The following is a 20,475-nucleotide window of genomic DNA, read 5'->3' as shown; positions in this document are numbered from 1 at the left end:
AATGTACCTATTTGAAATCACAGAAAGCTGTAATCGGCCAATCAAAACCAAATTATAAAATGTGATACTGTTTGTGTTTTTGGCCAGATGCCCCTCCACCCATTTGTGGATGGTTTGGTCCATGAAGTCATTAATTTGACTTTTAAGCACTTTAGATATAAAGAGGGGTAAGATACTTTTTTTCTCTATTGGATACATTAAGTAAAATGTATACATTCATACAAATTCATATCCCATTCTGCTTTACTGTTTACATTTGTTTTTGTGACTAGGTATCATGGACCCAACACTGCCAACATGCACATTGTAGCTGATCTCTATGCAGAAGTAATCGGAGTCTTAGCACAAGCAAAGTAAGTACTCACTCCAACAATTTTTGTTTAGCAGTGTTCAACCGTGCTTTTTGAAATGTACGGAAAACATACTAGGTCTGGAAATCAGCCTTTGTGTTGCTAGGTCTTACTTGTGAGGGGTGTGTTACTTACTAGTGCTGTGTTATTTGATTTGATTTGATTTTCCAGAAATGATCGACGCGATTTCTCGTTGTAAGTGCTTGTGAAGAATAGCGTGTGCCCTCAAGCCGGTGATTTATCTGTCCATCATCATTTTTTTTGGTAGATTTCCTGCTGTTAAAAAGAGGTTCATGAGTGAGCTGAAGGAGCTCCGTCAGAAGGAGCAGAGCCCATACGTGGTCCAAAGCACCATCAGCCTCATCATGGGCGTGAAGTTCTTCCGAGTGAAAATGTATCCTGTAGAGGAGTTTGAAGCCTCCTTTCAGTTCATGCAGGTAAATGTAGAATATTAAGACATTTCACAAAGCACACATTTGTACTGTTTATTTATTTTGTTCACTTGTTTAATTTTTATTATATTTAATTTCAATACATTTATACTGAATATGGAGACTTAGATAAGGCTATAGTGATAAGCTCAATGATATTAGCTCTCAAGAATGTGAAGGCTAACAGTTTTTTTCTCTATGATATTCTTCTTTCTGTTATAGGAGTGTGCACAGTATTTCCTGGAAGTAAAGGACAAAGACATCAAACATGCTTTGGCTGGACTCTTTGTGGAAATTCTGGTTCCTGTCGCAGCGGTTAGAGGATGCTATTTATTTACATGTATTTTGAACATTACGAACCCCTCACACATCATTGTATTTGACCTGGTGGTCAAGTAATTGTTTTAATAACGTATATAGCCATATATCATCCTTTTTAATCCTTATTTTGGTAGAAATGTCTACAAACGTTTTTATCCTCATTATTATTGTCTTTCCGTTCTTTAAAAGGCTGTCAAGAATGAGGTGAATGTTCCTTGTTTAAGGAACTTTGTGGAGAGCTTGTATGATACCACCTTGGATCTTTCAACAAGAAAGAAGCATTCACTGGTCAGTCTGGATTTCATAAGATGTAGTGTTTCATACTTTTTGACGGTACTATGTACAATACTCTTTGTGTTTTGTTTTTTTAGGCTCTGTACCCACTAGTGACATGTCTGCTGTGTGTCAGCCAAAAACAGTTCTTCCTCAACAGATGGCATGTCTTCCTCAACAACTGCCTCTCCAATCTGAAGGTATGTAGCTTATTTATTCATTCATTCAACTCAAAATCCCAAACTGGATTTTTCACTACATATACTTCATCATTACAGAGCAAGGACCCTAAAATGGCACGGGTAGCACTAGAGTCCCTCTACCGACTTCTGTGGGTCTACATGATTCGCATCAAATGCGAGAGCAACACTGCGACGCAGGGGTAAGCACAGCCGTGGTCTGCTGCTACTTGTATTGAACCATGTGTTTAAAGCCCATCTGAGATCCCCAGAGACAAGGTTTACAGTAAACTCATTTTACATGATGCAGCCCATCTCAGCTTCCTTGGTGGAGTTCTAAATGGTTGGGTAAACAAAAAAATGAAAACAAGTCTGTACCCTACCCCTCCCATGTCCATCAGTCGAATGAACCCGGGGTGTGACCGCACCCTTCAGCCCTTCTCAGCGGCAGTGAGTAAACAAGCAATCCATTACAGTCACCGTGCCTCAGGCGGAGGGGTAATTACTGACAGTGCTGCCAGAAATGGGTGGAGAAAGGAGAGATCCAGAAGGGAGGCTGGTGGTCATGGGTGATGGGTGTTGGAACGCCAAGATCGTCCATTGGGAATCGAAAGCTTGGGAAATGAAACCATAAACACACCCATATTTGATCTTCGGGGCTAGAAACGAACATTGGACAAGTGTAGATGTCTTATGCAGCTAATCCATAATAGATCGATCGGAATTAATGTAATAAATGGTTGATGATGTTTGGGAAAGGGTGTACATGCCCTTAGAGGATTTCAACACCAGAAGGGGAAGTTCTGGTAATAGTTTTTTAATCGTGGGCTTTGTGAACAGCGTACTGTAGTACAAACAGAACACTGAATACATACTAAAAAAGTACTTTATGTAAAACAGTATGCTTTATGGAACATTACAGATTTCAAATAGTAGTACTCTACCTTAAAAGTCATATGAAATGGCATTTTTCTTTTTGATTAAAATCTTGAAAATAAATGTTTAATTTCGTTTTGAATTAAAAGAAATTCTGAAAAAAATAAATACATAAATTATCAGTTTCCTCAAAAATATTAATCAGCACAACTGTTTCCAGCATTGGGAATAATAACACACTAAATCAGCATATTATAATGATTCCTGAAGGATTATGTGGTAATATTTCACATTATTGCTATTTTACTATATTTTTGTTCACGTAAATTCAGCCTTGGTGAGCATAAGAGACTCCTTTCAAAAACATTGAATTAAATTAACTAAACTCACCGAACTTATTTAAGAAGGCATATTAAATATCTAAAGCATGGGAGGGGAGGTTAGTTCTGGAACCACAAGGATCATAAAATGTTCAAATTAGGCTGGAAAACTGGTGTTGGGTCAGCTAGCAGTTCTTGTGATGTATTCAGAGAAATGTATTGCATTATAGCAACAAGTCATAAATATCCGAAACCTTGGCTTTGCATGCCACATACCAAACTGCGACTTTGGAGTTTGCAACCACTATGAATAAGCCTCAAAGTAAACAAACCTCACTTAAACATAACATTTCACAAATAAGCCGGGCTCAGGTTTGCCACTTTAATGCAATGCTAATTATACCAAGCTTTCTGTGTCGCAATGCTTTGACTTTTTTTTTTGTGTATGTCCATGCCAGATTCTGAACTTGTTATCGGTAAACACTGTGATCTTGTCCCAACAGCCGCCTCAACTCTATCGTGATGACCCTGTTCCCTAAAGGATCCCGCAGTGTAGTTCCTAAAGACATGCCTCTCAATATATTTGTTAAGATTATCCAGTTTATTGCACAGGTAAGTCTCCGATTAAATGACAGACAGATCTAAAACTAAAACCTCAGTAATAATCTTCTGTTAAACCATTATACAAGACCTAATTCTTGTTTGTTGTAAAAACAGAGCATGTGTCTAAGGACAAAAAAAATTGAGTTGCTGCCAAAACAAATATGCAAAGACAGCTAGATTCCCGTCATTAATTTGCAAGACTACACATATTTAGTCTTCCTGATGCAGCATGTGTTAAAATATTTACATTTTGAATACTGCATTGTTGCATTTCCTCATTCTATTTATCTTACAGGAAAGACTTGACTTTGCAATGAAAGAAGTAATTTTTGACCTACTGTGTGTTGGGAAACCTGCAAAAGCCTTTAGTCTTAATCCGGAGGTAAAGTATTGTGAGATTACAATAGATGTTGTAGCTTCATCTCATTGTTATGGCACTTATGTCTTGATTCTTTTTCTGTAGAGAATGAATATAGGTGTCAGAGCATTCCTGGTTATTGCTGACAAGCTGCAGCAGAAAGATGGTGATCCCCCAATGCCAAACACAGGGGCAACGCTCCCTTCTGGAAACACACTCCGAGTCAAAAAGACATTCCTGAGCAAGCCTCTGACTGAAGATGAGGTCAAAGTCATAGGTGAGTTCAGCTGTACTTGAATGTTTTTTGCACTGAATAACAATTTAAAAAAAGTGGCTTTTTAATGAACAGCACAGCCATTTTCAAGCAAAACATTTAAGTTGATATATATTCCAAATTTACTATTGAGTGCTATAATTTATGCCTAATATTAATGCAAGAAAGATGAAAATTTTTCAATCATGTAATTATATTACTGTATTTAACAAAAATGAAAATATTTCTTTTTTTGCTGTTTATAATGCAATGCATTTAGCATTTTGTTTCTAATGCACTTTGGTTTCTAATGCCATAAAATCCATGCATTTTTTATCTATTTGTGGATATTTCGGTCAGCCCCAGAAGGAAATACAAAATCTGTGCTTATTAGGGTTGCAATAGGGGAGGAAAATTTCCAGAAAGTTTCGAAAACCTTTTTTTGCAAACCTAGTGCTAATACAAAAAGGGAAAAATGTTGTTAAGAAATGTTAAATCCAAGATTTGATAATAGTATAGCATAGCAAGAAATGTACAAGCAATTTTTGACTGAGAACACCAGGTGTAATAATATGGGGGAAAATCCACAAGAAGTATATATATATATATATATATATATATATATATATATATATATATATATATATATATATATATATATATATATATAAATAATAATAATAAATTGAGTTGTGAGCAAAGTCAGCAAGTTTTAGTCCAATGCTAACAATGCAACGTTAACTAGCATTTTGGGAAAACAACGAGGTTTGACCGAAAACATCTTCTTGATCATATTGATTGACATTTTCTCATTTAACTCTTACTATAAAAGAGCTGTGCAAGTCTTTTATGTTTTGCATCGTTTCAACCACCAGGAATGTCCTTCTATTACCCCCAAGTGAGGAAAGCTTTAGACAACATCCTCAGACATTTGGATAAGGAGGTTGGCCGCTGTATGATGCTGAGTAATGCACAGATGCTGAATAAGGAACCCGAGGATATGATTACGTACGTCACACACAACGCTGTCTCTGTTCAATAATGTTCCACCTGGTGTATCTGATTCTGTGCACGAACTTGTCCGACCCATCAACCCAAAGTTAGAGCTTGTCAGTTCAATGTTTGAGCTTATGTGACCTCTCTCTGCACTGATAGGGGTGAGAGGAAACCCAAGATTGACCTCTTTAGGACATGCATGGCCGCCATTCCACGCATCCTTCCTGATGGCATGTCTAAGTCAGAGCTCATAGACCTTTTGGCACGGTAAGTGTGTGTTTATGTTCAATGCATGAATGGGCATGTAAGTAGGAAGCATTTGCTTTGACGAATTGCCCAATGGTACATTTCCCGAAAGCTTCAGTAACGTGATCCCTTCCAGCCTCCAGCTTGAATAGGATGTCCCAGTGCAATCTGAGTCAGGGCTGGTCTAATCAGACTTAATACTTCTTGTTCAAACCATTAGGTCAGCCAGCTAAGTGATTTCTCTGTGCACTTCCTCCACTGAAGCTGGAGGAACTTCTGCTTTGTAATGGAAGATCTTGGAAACTATGCAGATTATTTATGATGATTGGTGCATACTATTTTGATATATGTATAGGAATATTTTAGGAACACAAACACATAAAGTTATTAAAATTAAAACAAAAACCATTAAACAATTCTTTTTCTGCTTTAAAAAAAATAAACATGAAACTGAAATAAAAGAAAATAAATAGTTCTTATTTCAGCTAGATGTCAAGGCATTATTTCAAGGCATTATGTCAAGGCATTATTTAAGGCATATATAAGTACTAAAATAAATAAACTAAAACTGAAATAAAAATGAATAAAAGCTGTATAGACGTATTTTGCCATTTTATATATATATATATATACCCACTGTTTTTAAGATTTTCTATATTTTAACTGCCAGGTTAACTATCCATATGGATGATGAACTGCGTCTGATAGCCCAGAATTCCCTGCAGAGTCTGCTGGTAGATTTCTCAGATTGGCAGGAGGAAGTGCTTCTGGGCTATTGCAGCTTCCTGCTTCGAGAAATTCAGGACACACACCAAACCCTGCTGGACTCCTCACTTAAACTACTGCTTCAGTTGCTTACACAGTGGAAACTAGCCCTTCTCAGCACCAGCAAAACTCTGGACACATCAAAGATCTGCTCCACTGAAGTAAGTGGCAAGAAAAATTTGTTTCAGTGTCAAATCATAAAAAGATTTCTAATATTTTAGTTGTTTCTTGTGGAGAGCAAATTAAAAATTAAATAAAATGTATAATATAAATTATTTTAAAAAAAGCAAATACAATTTATATAATATAATATAATATAATATAATATAATATAATATAATATAATATAATATAATATAATATAATATAATATAATATAATATAATATAATATAATATAATATAATATAATATGTTTGTGTACTTTAGTTGTTACAGAGTAGCTCTGGCACCAGGCTGCCTGCTGAACGGACGCCTCACTCCACAGTCCTGCATGCTGTTGAGGGTCTCGCTTTAGTACTGCTGTGCTCCTGCCAGACAGGCACACGCAAAATAGCAGTGTCCATCCTTCGAGAGGTCCGCCAAATCTTCCTCACCATCGGGCAGACTGAGGTAAGGGCCACATGGAGCCTGACTTAATCAGATATAGGCCTTAAGAGTATACATCCATTCATTTATGCTGGAATATGGCATTCATTCAATCCTCATTCCATCATATCATTTATGTTTTTTTCTGGACAGGAAGATGAAAGGCCCATGATAGATGTACTTGACCAGCTAAGCCCAGTGGTGCTCGAGAGCTTTGCCCACGTGGCGGTGGCTGACTCGGTGAGTGCCTCTCTGTTCGGTCCTTTGCGGTTTTGCTCACGTGAGAGTCTCGGAGGACTTCTACAAAGTGTCTTCTGTACTAAGTTTATAAGAAAGTCTGTTTTACTTCTCTGAGCTTGGAGTTAAGTGTATTAGGTGATGACTTAATGATTTCGAATGACATAAATACTATATGTCAATAATAATTTGGTACATTGAATAGCTAAATTTGGCATAAATTCATTCTCTATAAGTGGCCACTATGATCTCTTCCCTTCCACTTCCCCGCAGGCGTCCCTCCCCACTGGGCAGCACGCAGACCTGCAGTGGCTGGTGGAGTGGAACGGATCTCTGGTCGGCAGCCACTATGACGTGCGGAGCCCGTCTCGTGTGTGGATCTTAGCACAGTCTCTGAAAGAACCCTGGGCTCTGTGCCTCTTCAGCCTTCTGAGACAGGAGTACCTGCCTAAGCACTGTCCCACAGCACTCAGCTACGCTTGGCCCTATGCCTTCACCCGTCTGCAGCTCCTCATGCCTTTACTTGAGCCCAGGTGAGGGATGGATAAAATACACCTATATATGTATCTTTGAGTGGCAGTGGTTTGATTGGTCTGCATTGTCACTTTAATTATTGTGGGAGTCTGGTATAGGTTATGTAAGCATCTACATCTAGTTGACCTGGCTTTAACCTTAAAGTGCAGAAGGGGCTTTTTAAGCATTTACTCTATCTCTATCTTTAAGTTTAAGCTTTTAATGGCTTGCCATAGTCACTTTTTAGGATACTGCACTTGTTTAAGTGGTTCTGCTTCTGATAGCAGACTCTGTACAGTCCTATTTGGTTTACTTTTCTTTTTTTAACTTGCAATTTCTTTTTGCAATTGCAGGTTTAAATGCAACTGTGAGTTTATCTCATACAATTCTAAGAAAAAAAGTCAGAATTGCAAGTTTGTTTCACGCAATTCTGAGAAAGTCAGAATAGCAAGATGTAAACTTGCAATTGCGAGAAAAGTCGCAATTATCTTTTTATTTTTATTCAGTGGATGAAACATGCATTCAAAAAAGTTACAAAATGCATCTGACACCAAAAATTTTTGGTTCAAAAACCATTTTATTTATTCAATATAATTAGCTTATTTTTCACTTTACATCAGTCAATTCATTCCAATGTTTTCATTTCTTAGCAACCCAGTTAACGCCAAGAAGACAAGCTCGGCTGGTTCAGCAGACACCTATGTTTCTCTCTGGAGAAACTATCTGATTCTGTGTTTTGGTGTGGCCAAACCCAGCATCATGAGCCCGGGTCATCTTCGAGCTTCCACCCCTGAGATCATCACTCCTAGTACAGACAACAACAGCAGCTATGACAACAAGGTGGGTGGGGCTTCAAATGCATCACGTACCAATCATGTCTACAGTCATACGCCCCAGTCAGTCATTTTTGACTTGATGTAATCTTATTCTTTAGATCCTCGGCACCCCATCTGTGGCCTGGCTTCTGAAGCAGTTGGTCCCTCTGATGCGTTCAGAAAGCATTGAGATCACAGAGTCTTTGGTGCTCGGATTTGGCCGCACAAACTCACTCGTTTTCAGGTATTATGTAGAAAATATATAAAAGTTTAAGATCTCTAATGATGTGACTGATGTTAACATTTAGCTGGGCCAAGTTCCTGCAAGACTCTTCATTCTCACATTAGAAAGTTTACTAATTTTTGATTATCACACATCACAACATAGTGGGTTTTATTGTTTGCTATGTGTCACGTAAGTTCAGCAAGATTATTTCAAATAAGATGTGAGTAGCATCTGATGTTTACATTGTAGTCATACCTCTGTTTTGCACTTTGTCAGGGTTTTTGAAATGACTTTGATAAGGCGATGCACAAACACTGTATGCATATAATTATGATACTATAAATGGCCAGGCAAAGAGAGCATTAAAATGTCAGTCATGGAAGAATGTTCAGTTTATTGTGCTTTTCTAATTGTGATGTTACTTTTTTGTGTATTAAGATGCCTATATGTATATATATATATATATATATATATGTGTGTGTGTGTGTGTGTGTGTGTGTGTGTGTGTTTAGACTGTCTCTAAATCTAGACAAACCATTTTTCCAAAGCAGTAATCAATTGTCATATTACATTAGTTATGTCTGCTTATTTCAGTTCTTGGAATCATAAAAAAAGTACTTATGGGAATTAGAGCAATTATTGGTCTATAAACCTTGGCAACACAGTATTGATTCTGTAGTCTTATTGGTTTTCTATTTGTTGGGTCTCGTACAGAGAGCTTATTGAGGAACTGCATCCTTTGATGAAGGAAGCTTTGGAAAGAAGACCTGAGGTCAGTTACAGTATATATAGTTTTTGGGATTGTTCAGTCGGATCAGCTAGTATGTGCCATAACTTGTTGTATTGTAAATGGCCCACAATGCATACATGACTTATCTTGCATGAAAAAAAAAGTATCACACTACAGGGTTCCTACAAACATAGGAAACCTTAAAATGTCAGGAATTTTTAACTGGTGAATTAATGAAATATTTTCTCTAGTTATTTATAGTTCTATAGGTTTCTATATTTATAATAAGTTTCTATAGTGATGTTTTGCATAATGTGTCCTCTAGAATAAAAAACGGCGAGAGAGAAGAGATCTGCTGAGACTCCAGCTCCTCAGGATCTTTGAGCTGCTGGCGGATGCCGGGGTCATCAGTGACAGGTGAGAAGGATGTTATTGTTATGGATTCTGTTCGCTGGACTCCTCCGTTGAATCTCATATGAACTCGCAGGCTACAAAACATGAAATGATCCCCATCTTTCTGTCTCTCAGCACTAATGGAGCTCTGGAACGTGATACGCTGGCCCTGGGCGCTCTCTTTCTCGAGTATGTGGACCTGACCCGGATGCTTCTGGAAGCTGAGAATGACAAAGACATGGAGATTCTCAAAGACATCCGAGCTCACTTCAGCGCCATGGTGGCCAACCTCATACAGTGTGTCCCAGGTGAAGAGGAAGACATCTCACAAGCTCAGTATACCCATTAATGTCACCACGAAATCAAAATTTAGCCCATTTACATTCTCAATGCACCTTCTTGTTTTTGCACAAACCGTTTAATTCATAAATTGTCATAATATAGTTTTTTTTAACTTTGAATATTTATTCCTCACATTAAATAATGACATCATACTGATGGTCATGAAGTTATATTTAGCTCTGGGAAGTGCTCCACATTTTCTTTGTTTAGGAAATGGAATTCATTGCTAGGTTACAGTGTATTCAGTCACAGGACTCCTGACATCAGTCTTGATTTCGACTCCCCGGTGGAGACATTGCCCAAAATAGCAGTAGATTAGATCAAGAGCCACTTCATGGGCAAATGAGTCGCAGAGTGGCCAGTCATTTTGCCTGTTTTTTTTTTATTAAAAAACAAAACTAAAATCATAATTGTTTAGGCACTATCACAAAATATATATATATTTTTTCATGAAGCTTCCTGTAGCCCAACTTGCATTGATAAAACATGTAGCTTTGGATGTAAAATATATGTTTTCTTATACCTCTCTTCTCCTCTCCTTGTTTCATAGTGCATCATCGACGTTTCCTCTTCCCTCAGCAAAGCCTTCGGCACCATCTCTTCATCCTTTTCAGCCAATGGGCTGGACCCTTCAGTATCATGTTCACGCCCCTGGATCGCTATAGTGACCGGAACCATCAGATTACTAGATACCAGTACTGTGCTCTTAAGGTAATACAGACCACATATATATATATATATATATATATATATATAATGTATATATAATTTTTATATTTCATTCCACTGCACATTACGTTTTGCTTTAGATGGGTCTTCATTCAAAATAAAAAGATGTATATGTTTCATAATAAAAACACACTGCTGTTTAAAAGTCTGGGGATGGAGCCTATTTATGTATTTGATCAAAATACAGTAAAAAATGTATTATTGTAAAATAGCATTGCAGTTGAAAATGACTGTATTCTATTTGAATCAAAAATACAGTAAAAACCTATTTATTTGATACAGTAAAACAATATTGGGAAATAATGTTACAACTGTCATATGATTTTTTTGGAAAAGTCTTTACTGTAACTTTAAAATAAAATAATACATAAAAAATATCAAATAAATAATTTAAATACATATCTTTACATATATTTGTATTTGGAATCTGCATATGAAATCTCTGGCTTTAATTTAAAACATTGTTTGTGTTGCTAATTCAGACCGCAGACATATACTCCACTAATTTTATCTCCAGATGTCAAATTATAGACCAGGAAGTACTGTAGTCATATTCAGTCCCAGACCTCAGTGTGGACACACATGCCAAAGAGACAAAAGTGGGTCCACTACGTGATGAATGAGTCCATTTGTGATGACAGTGCATGTGTGCTCTGTTTTGTCTGTGGGAACCCTGTACTCATTATGTCAGCTCTGTGCAAATTGACGACGTGTAAACATAAAGTTGACGTCAGGTTTGAATTTCTGGAGAAGTTCCACCCACCTCTAATGCTATTATTGTTTGTGGTTGTACGTGTAGCTTCTTGTGTTGCCGTAAACCCCTTCCCCATACTGGAAAGGCGGGTGTTGTACGACGATCATATATAATGTTGTAGCATTCGTCAAAGGTGTGTAATTTCAAGACCATGACGTCATGCAAACACACAAACGTCCAGACGTGATATGAGTCCTATGAGCCTCTTCCCTGTTTCTTTGAAGTATTTTTTTTTGTTTTGTTGAACACGATAGGATGTGATTTCCTCAAAACAGGAAATTCCAAGTTTTGCATCAAAGCTTTGAATGAAAGAATGTTGTTTTTTCTTCCTTTGATAGGCCATGTCGACTGTGCTTTGTTGTGGCCCTGTGTTCGACAACGTTGGGCTCTCTCCTGATGGCTACCTCTATAAATGGCTTGATAACATCCTTGGCTGTCAGGATCTGCGGGTATGCGACCAAACACTATGATACAACATGACCCACATATGTCCTCAATCACTTCTTTAGTGTTGATGGCGCTAAACTAACACAAAACGTCTTTGAAATGATTCTCAGAGTGTGCCATTTTGATTCAGTGCAGATTGGCTCAGGGATTTTTTTATAAGATAAAAACTTTTATTAGATGTCTCTAACTCTTTATTTCTCAGCTTGTGAATAACTGATATTTAGCTTTCATTGTTCTGCACATGTTGATTCCTGAAGTGAAAGTCTGGCTTTGATCTGATTCTCCTCAGGTGCATCAGCTGGGCTGTGAGGTGGTGGTTCTTCTGCTGGAACTGAACTCAGATCAGGTGAATTTGTTTAACTGGGCCGTGGACCGATGTTATACCGGATCCTGCCAGCTGGCCTCTGGTTGCTTCAAAGCCATCGCCACTGTCTGTGGTAGCAGGTACACTGGGGCCTGAAAATGGGAAAGAGGAAATATTGCACATTAAACAGTTTAAAAGTTTGAGATCTGTAAGATTTCCTTTATGTTTTTGAAAGAACTTTCTTATTTGCATCAAAAATACAGCAAAATAATAATAGTGTGAAATAATATTACACTTTTAACAAATTAAAAAAATGCTATTTATTCTGATGTTTTTTTTCCCAGTTTATTTAATAAATAGAAAGCTCAAAAGAACAGCATTTATTTTAAACAGAAATATTTTGTTACATTATTAATGCTTCTAAATTACTTTTGATTAATTTAATGAATCTCCTTTGAATAAAAATACTAATTTCTTTAAAAAAAAACTCACTGACAATAACTTTTACATTTATTTTTATTAGTTGTGAAATTTACCTTCAGTATAACATTTACACAATTTTTATACAGTATTTATTATACAGTTACAGTATAAATTTAACCTCAGTATAACATTTATACAATTTTATACAGTATTTATTATACAGTATAAATTTTATATTTAGTATAACATTTATACAATTTTATACAGTATTTATTATACAGTATAAATTTAACCTTTAGTATAACATTTATAAAATGTTATACAGCATTTATTATACAGTATAAATTTGATCTTTAGTATAACATTTATAACATTTTTTATACAGTATTCATATATATATATATATATATATATATATATATATATATATATATATATATATATATATATATATATATGTATATATATAAGGGGTTTTGTCTGACTACTTCTCTTGCCAGATTTCCCACAGAAGATAAAATCCATTGGCAGTGTTTGCCTGCTTTCTTTCTCATGATAATTTGTTTACGTGTATAGTGCCAAGACTAGATGTGTCTTTGGACAGAAGCCTCTCATTCACATATTTAGCAAAAGCAATCTGTGTATGTGTAACTTGTTTTATGTACGTCTTTTGTTTTCCTTCACAGAAACTACTCCAGTGATATTGTGACTCTGCTGAACCTTGTTCTCTTCAAAGCGTCCGACACAAACAGGGAGATCTACGAGATCGCTATGCAATTAATGCAGGTCAGAGAGAGAACATTCTCTGCCAAAGAGAATGGTGAAAAGTGTTGCAATAATAGAAAGTGTACTGGATTAAATTGCGTGTTTGTGTGCTAATCTGTTTGTGTGTGTGTGTGTGTGTGTGTGTGTGTTTTCTGGTTGAATAGATTCTGGAGGCCAAGCTGTCTGTGTATTCTAAGAGGATTGTGGAACAGAAAAGTGGTGCTATCCTTTATGGGACACATGGGCCTCTTCCACCCCTCTACAGTCTCTCTGTAACCCAGCTTTCAAAGCAACTTGCCAGAATGTACCCTGAACTCACCCTGCCCCTTTTCTCAGGTATAAAATGGAAGGACAGAGATGAACACACTGTGTATTTGTGTTAATGCCACTGCTTCTCTTATAGGTGAAAACTCAAACTCCTAAAACTTTTAACTGCAAAATGTGATCTTAAAGGGTTTTGTCTCTGGCTTTAATACAACTTAAGTACTGTTGACCGCATATGTGGCACAATGTTATTTTCATATTATTCATATACTACTATAGTATTTAGTAATGTTTTATTAGCTTCTATCTTTATATTTTTAACAGAAGAAAGAAACTCATACAGGTATGAGAAAAACAGTTTAGATTTTTGGGTGAACTATCCCTTTAACTTTTCATTGAACCCCCAGCAGATTTAACAAAACGTGCAGAAACCCCATTCATATTTATGATTTTGTATTAATGTAGATATGCTTTTGTATCTGTCATCTCTAGAGGTGAGTCAGAGGTTTCCCAGCACTCATCCAAACGGGCGTCAGGTCATGCTGACCTACCTGCTCCCTTGGCTCAGTAACATCGAGCTGGTTGATGGAGGCCTGCTGCCCACTGTCCTGAGTCCGAGCAGCTCTGGAGACAGCAGGAAGGGATACACTCACAACACCTCAGCACCTCACCTGCTCCGAGGCACAGGCTGGGGGTCACTGCAGGCCTCCTCTCTGGTCCTAAACAACCTCATGTTCATGACCGCAAAGGTATGACTGTGAATCGCTGTTACTTCAGTGTTTGCTAGACTCTAAAGCTCTAAAGATATCACTCCAGCATATTGAGTCGTGTGTCTCTGTGTGTGTTAGTACGGGGACGATGTCCCAGGTACAGAAATGGAAAACGCTTGGAATGCTCTGGTCAGTAATGAACGGTGGACTAATAACCTGCGGACCACCATGCAGTTTCTCATCAGCTTATGTGGAGTCAGCAGTGACACCTCTCTTCTGCCTCATGTAAGTTGTATAATGATTTTTTTCATTATGTTTTGGTGTCAGATTTGATCAGATTTTATTGATAAAGCAGGTCATTTGGTTAAAGAATGGAAGCTAAGTTGTGAAGTTATGTGTGTCCTCTATTTATGCTCAGATTAAGAAGGTGGTGATCTACCTGTGTCGCAACAACACCATTCAAACCATGGAGGAGCTGCTCTATGAGCTTCAACAAACAGATCCTGTGAACCCCGTAGTGGTGCACTGTGACAATCCTCCGTTCTACCGCTTTTCAGCCACAAGCAAAATTACCACCACCACTTCAGGTATGCATGCTAGAGAGTTCATGTGAATGTATATATATATATATACATTAGCACTCATGTGTTGCATGTATCACATGCCACATGATATATTAATAAATACTGCATGTCTCTAAAGGTCCACCTTCCAGCAGCAAAACTTTGGTGTGTGGCCAGGAAAACATCCCTGACACCGATGACTCGCCAATCACAAAGGAGTGTGATGACAGGTATGTGCCACAAACCACGCTATTTACATATGTGTCCTAACAGTCCTTCTATTAATGTCATTTTTTTTCCTTGGTCACATTTAATCACCGTATTAGGTTACACCAACCTTAAGCATTGCAAACATAACTCATTATAATTCATCATGAAGCAGACACCTTTATCCAAAGCAACTTCCTGTACACTTCCCCTGGAGCAGCCTAAGATTAACTGTCTAGATCAAGGGCATGTATATATTTGATACATATATTGATTTTTTTTTCTTGTCAACCAAAGGCTAAGCAACATCTTACGAGCACACAACCGCCTGGAGTCTCGGTACAGCAGCAGCTCTGGAGGTTCCTACGATGAGGAAAAGAGTGAGTCAAGCTATTAGCTTCAACAAAGAGGCAAAACAGTTCGGGATTGATTGATATATTTACTACAGTATATGCTTTGGAGGAGCTTCTGAGCAAAGTCAGGTTTAACAGTTGGAACTGGAAGTCTGAAACGCTTCCCCTTTGGCCATGGATGTCGAGACGGTCCTGGCCCGAGGATGTTAAATATTATCAATAACTTTAAAGCAGTAAAATCTTTCAGATCTTTCGTGAATTTGAGATGATGTTTCTGATAGCCAGCTCAAGTAATACATTTCAGCTTGAAATAGTTTAAGCTTACGCTTAATGGTTTTTGAGCAGGATTACAATAGACATGAGGTATGGCAGTTATGGAGTTTGTCTGTCTACATACCACTCGTGCTTTGAGGGTAAATTCCAGATTTTATTACAAGTCTCATGGATGAAAGGCATACCTGTCAAGGATGGCATGTTGTTTTTAACTGCAGGTGAGCCGCCCCCACCGTATGCCATGTGGCTTATGAGCGTGCTGGAAACCAATCAGCCGCTTCCTCTTCCCATGCCAGTTAACGGAGGCTGCTGGGCACCGCTGGTCGACTATCTACCTGAAACAGTCACCCCAAGAGGACCCCTCCACAGGTCAAACGTCTGGATTGTATTTTATTTGACCTTATTTATCCATTTTTGTTTGTTTTGACAAAATAAAACAAATTTAATCTTGTATTTATTTATGATGTTACAATAAAACAGCCTTTAAGTAACACAAGTAAATCTGTAGTTTATATTATGTAACATCCTTTCATTCAGATTTAGATCAAATGTCCAAGTCTTGTAGAGAATTCCGTACTAGCTTTCAAAGCACTGTAACTTGAGTCATTAAATGTAATCTCTCATCATAAAACGTGATTTTTATCAATCCCACGGATTATGTAATCCTGAAATCTTAAAGCACGTCACTCTGCAATTATCAGACAGATGGGAAATAGACGATCTGAAGCTGCAGTGCTGCCGTCAGAATCCCCTTTGACCCGAAAAACAAACAAAAGCATGATCACATGTTACCAGTGTTCTTTTTAACGTCTACTTAGGAACTATGATAACAATGGCCATCACTAACGTAATGACAAAACCAACATACTCCCTTTAAAAAATGTGTTTTGTCACCCAAAGCTGTAAATATGTTGTGTTCTTTTTGAAAAGTCATTGCTGGTATGTGTTTTTGTTCATGTACTGAAAGACCAGTGTGTTTTGTCTGGTGCAGGTGTAACATCGCTGTGATCTTCATGACGGAGCTGGTGGTGGATCACAGTGTGAAGGAGGACTGGGTTCTACACCTCCCTCTACTGCTCCATGCCTGTTTCCTGGGTCAGTAGAGCCTCTGTGTTCTGTTCTGTTCTGTTAACAGAGATTACACGTCTAGATTAAGGCTGCAGAGCTTGAGTCAGGTGTTCTCACATATATAAAGTGCTGCTTTTAGTGTAGTACTTCTTATTTTTATCCAAAATGGGTTTTCTTTTGTCTTCTTCTTTTTTTCTAATCTCATCTGAACTATTGCATCCCTCGACGTGTCTTATGACTGCAACTATGTGGCTTGCTATGAGAACATTGTTGTCAGCGAAAGCAGTAGCTGCTATCTCCTGAACATGTAGGATGGAGCCACCTTATCTGTTTTTGAACTATGTGAAATATGTGTATCTCCGCGGATTGAAATCATTATTCAGTTCAAATCAAAACAACATTTATGTGTTGAAAGACTAAAGACAAAACAAAGGCTAGAAGCAGATATTCCCACTTATCCCGTCCATAAACCACCCAAATGGAATGTACAAATGCAAACCTTTATCTTTAAGATTTGGGCTCTTTTTTTTTTTTTTTTTAGGTATGGACCACTACCGCCCAGAGGTTTTTGAACACTGTAAGAGACTCCTCTTGCACCTTCTCATCTCGCTATCTTGCAACAACAATTTCAGCCTCATTGCCTCTGTTCTGCTAAACACCAGAGATGCCAACAGCAACAAGAACCTGACTTACAAACCCTTCTACCAGCCTGAGTTCTACACAGGTATGATATGATATGTCCAAAAAGAAATGAAAACATCGTTTGTGTGGTTTGTGGTAAGTGTCAACTGGGGTCACCAGGAGTCAGAAGATACAGATAATATGATGCATACTAAGCCTATGATACATATATAAGGCTTTAATAAGTACTTTGAAACTATGCTGCAGCTGCATTCATTAAGCAACTATGTTTTTATACAATTGTAAGATCTGTAAATGAAGGCCAAATTCAATGCTGAATGCTTTAAGACTTTGTGAAACTACATTTTATTTCATGTTGTGAATTTCTGCCTTCTATAGAAGAAATTTAGCAACTTTACACGAATCCTGTTCATCACACCCTCCTTGAATGAACACTTACTTATTGGCTTTGGTATTTGACACATACTGTAGCTTTGGAGAGTCCAGTCATTTTGAAATCCTGTGGAGGGGTGGAGGGTGAGAATTCTTATCTGTGCAAGAACAACTTCTGGAAGTGCAGCCAAAAAACAATTTTATGTACACAGAGTGCCTAAAGGTCTGATTAGAGCATTCCTATGGACTATTTTTATCTTTTTGCTCCAAAGAGACGGCGGTCTCAATGTTTTTCATGCTTTTAAAACTTGTGTAGGCAAAGTCAAAATGATGCTGATAAGATGTCATTCGCCAGCCCCTGTCATAACAGCATAGTGATTGAAGTATTGTTCTTTTTTTGGCCCAATTAGGAACAATATCACACTATTTCTCCAGCCCAAATATTTCAGTTGAGTGGGTTAAAATGTAGGCTCATCTTTAGAACTGGTTCCTTCCCAAACATTTAATTCATCCTACGTGTGGTGTTCAGGTGGTGTGGACTTCCTCCGGAATGGCCAGGCGTCTCCAGTTCCCGATTCTGGCCTCAGTTCCTCTTCTACCTCGTCCAGCCTGAGCCTCGGAGGCAGCAGCTCCAATCTTCCTCACCTGGCCCAGGAAGAGGTGGAGCAGATGGAGAGCAGCACTGAAGATGACGAGAAGAGCAGCAAACTCATAGAGTTTCTCACTACCAGGTAAAGAAGAACCTACAGTAACACACGTTTGGGATCATGTTTGTTTTTGAACGTGATAGGTACAGTAGATAAATGCTGTGATGTTTGTGTTATATTAAATTGAAGTTATACTTAACAAATGAAGTTTAAATATTAATTTTAATAAGGGCCAGATAACCTCTGCACTGTTACTTGTTCTGGTTATGTAACTACAATGAAGAGTCATTTCATGTGAATATTCCAGAGCTGTTCAGGAACTGATTCAGGAAATGACACATCTGACACGTCTTACATCTGACATCACTCAAGATGTTACAGACTTGTATGTTGCATTTCATCAGTCTACATCAGAGCGGTTCTCACTGGGGTGTTGGTTAAAAGGGTATCCGCCTGATGTTGGTGCTGGTGATGGTTCTTTCACGCTATGTTCACACTGCAGACAATTCCAGATTGGTTTTCAAATCCCATTTTAAGAGTGGCAACACTGTTATTTGCTCTTGATCAGGTGGATCTGTGTGGCATTTGCAGTGTATTTATTTTCTGCCATTATCTTTGGTTGCCAAATGAAGGCATTTGCCCACTACTGAGTGACTTTCTTCTATAATAACTGGAAGTATTGAAGCTATTACTGGGGGTATTGAAATTATTAGTATCTTGTTGACAATTATGGTCAACAGAGAAAAGCGGTCCGGTTGGAATTGGATTTGAAAAAACTGGATTTGAGGTGCTAGTGTGAACAAGTTTTTACTTAAGTTCTTTACTTCTTTTTTTCACTTAAATATTGATTCAAATTACAGTAGTCATCATTTGAATTAGATCAAAACCTTTCATCAAAGTTGTCCTAAAACCAAAACAATACTTGTCTTAGGACAACTTTGATTAACTTTTTTTGATCCACTTTAAATGTCGACTACTGTATTTCTCGCCTCATCTTTAAAATATTTCATGCATGTTCATCATGCATGTTTAAAATATTTAATGTACAGCAATCTCTGCCTGATTAGTTCGTTTATCAAAACTTAAGAAACACAGCAACACGTTTGGTGGTTTGCAGGGAAATAGCATCTTTTGGCCTAGTCTGCCATCTAGTGGCCGTTTTGGTCCCTAGCAAGTAATATTCAAACATACCACATTGCTGTCAAGTTTATACTGCATATGTAAGAGATCATATTAATAATCACGTGGTTTGTTTAGGCCTTTTGGACCATTGTGGAGCCATGAAGACATCACTCCTAAGAATCAGCACTCAAAGAGCACAGAACAGCTCACCAACTTCCTGAGACATATAGTGTCTGTGTTCAAAGAGTCCAAATCAGGTAAGTCACATTCTGGAACCCTAAGTCATTCCAGTGTTCGTCTACATTAATAGGGAACAGCTTGTGACATTAATCTAATTTAAATGTATATCCCTATATTTGCATGCCACGTTCTATATGTTCGTAGACATCCGGCTTGAGCAGCAGTTGAGTGAAGTGGCGTTGCAGATGGCTCTGTGCAGCTCCTCCAGACATTACGCTGGACGTTCCTTCCAGGTGTTCAGAGCTCTGTGGCAGCCCCTGTCAGCGCTGGCCGTGTCTGACTTGCTTTCACGCTTGGTGGAGGTGGTCGGGGAGCACGGGGAGGAGGTTCAGGTGAGCTTCTGGTTCTGTAATGAGTGTTCTGACTGATTCAGTGAGCGATTAAGCTCAGAATGCATCTTCTCCGCAGGGTTATGTGATGGAGCTTCTCCTCACTCTTGAGTCAGTGGTGGATAATCTAGCTGAGTGCTTGAAGAACAGTGACTTCTTTGTCATACTAAGGTAAGTTCCTGCCATCCAACACTACTTCTGTCATGACCACTGTCTTCAAAATGATTGACATTAGCATACAGTTAGGTTTGGCAGTATGGTTCTGTTCTGGGCAAAAACTGAGGAGGGAGAACAGCAATAATAACCCCCCAGGGCAAACAGAACAAAACAAAGCAGATATCATTATATAATAAGTGTAAGACATTATTCAAGATAAAAGGAGGAATATCAGCAAGCCAAGTCCCGACTGTGGTGAAAAGGAGGAGCTGGGGATGGAGGAGGGTAATTTG

The 20,475-nt window shown here is 38.0% G+C and overlaps 1 protein-coding gene across 4 annotated transcripts in view; it reads left to right on the top strand.

Annotated features, from left to right (window-relative positions):
* LOC113114798 (protein furry homolog) overlaps positions 1–20,475 on the top strand; it is a 54,921-nt gene that overhangs the window by 19,626 nt on the left and 14,820 nt on the right. For 2 of the 4 annotated variants that reach the window (XM_026281829.1, XM_026281830.1), the window contains exons 6-43: positions 88–167; positions 273–353; positions 619–787; positions 1,004–1,096; positions 1,292–1,390; positions 1,474–1,575; positions 1,654–1,757; positions 3,254–3,362; positions 3,649–3,735; positions 3,817–3,988; positions 4,840–4,972; positions 5,120–5,227; positions 5,877–6,132; positions 6,400–6,582; positions 6,712–6,798; positions 7,069–7,328; positions 7,959–8,148; positions 8,243–8,367; positions 9,064–9,121; positions 9,405–9,496; positions 9,608–9,780; positions 10,365–10,525; positions 11,636–11,746; positions 12,034–12,188; positions 13,158–13,257; positions 13,401–13,572; positions 13,993–14,249; positions 14,349–14,495; positions 14,629–14,797; positions 14,913–15,003; positions 15,278–15,360; positions 15,825–15,975; positions 16,598–16,701; positions 17,216–17,398; positions 18,218–18,419; positions 19,593–19,714; positions 19,842–20,029; positions 20,106–20,197. In XM_026281829.1, coding sequence (XP_026137614.1) covers positions 88–167; positions 273–353; positions 619–787; positions 1,004–1,096; positions 1,292–1,390; positions 1,474–1,575; positions 1,654–1,757; positions 3,254–3,362; positions 3,649–3,735; positions 3,817–3,988; positions 4,840–4,972; positions 5,120–5,227; positions 5,877–6,132; positions 6,400–6,582; positions 6,712–6,798; positions 7,069–7,328; positions 7,959–8,148; positions 8,243–8,367; positions 9,064–9,121; positions 9,405–9,496; positions 9,608–9,780; positions 10,365–10,525; positions 11,636–11,746; positions 12,034–12,188; positions 13,158–13,257; positions 13,401–13,572; positions 13,993–14,249; positions 14,349–14,495; positions 14,629–14,797; positions 14,913–15,003; positions 15,278–15,360; positions 15,825–15,975; positions 16,598–16,701; positions 17,216–17,398; positions 18,218–18,419; positions 19,593–19,714; positions 19,842–20,029; positions 20,106–20,197 — 5,249 coding nt within the window. Of the gene's footprint in view, positions 1–87; positions 168–272; positions 354–618; positions 788–1,003; positions 1,097–1,291; positions 1,391–1,473; positions 1,758–3,253; positions 3,363–3,648; positions 3,736–3,816; positions 3,989–4,839; positions 4,973–5,119; positions 5,228–5,876; positions 6,133–6,399; positions 6,583–6,711; positions 6,799–7,068; positions 7,329–7,958; positions 8,149–8,242; positions 8,368–9,063; positions 9,122–9,404; positions 9,497–9,607; positions 9,781–10,364; positions 10,526–11,635; positions 11,747–12,033; positions 12,189–13,157; positions 13,258–13,400; positions 13,573–13,992; positions 14,250–14,348; positions 14,496–14,628; positions 14,798–14,912; positions 15,004–15,277; positions 15,361–15,824; positions 15,976–16,597; positions 16,702–17,215; positions 17,399–18,217; positions 18,420–18,642; positions 18,721–19,592; positions 19,715–19,841; positions 20,030–20,105; positions 20,198–20,475 lie in introns of all 4 variants that reach the window. The other 2 variants (XM_026281827.1, XM_026281828.1) reach the window with 2 other exon arrangements.

This window comes from Carassius auratus, chromosome 15, assembly GCF_003368295.1.
Source record: "Carassius auratus strain Wakin chromosome 15, ASM336829v1, whole genome shotgun sequence".
Taxonomy (NCBI): domain Eukaryota; kingdom Metazoa; phylum Chordata; class Actinopteri; order Cypriniformes; family Cyprinidae; genus Carassius; species Carassius auratus.
The sequence above is the reverse complement of the archived record's forward strand: the minus strand, read 5'-3'. Positions and strand labels throughout refer to the sequence as shown.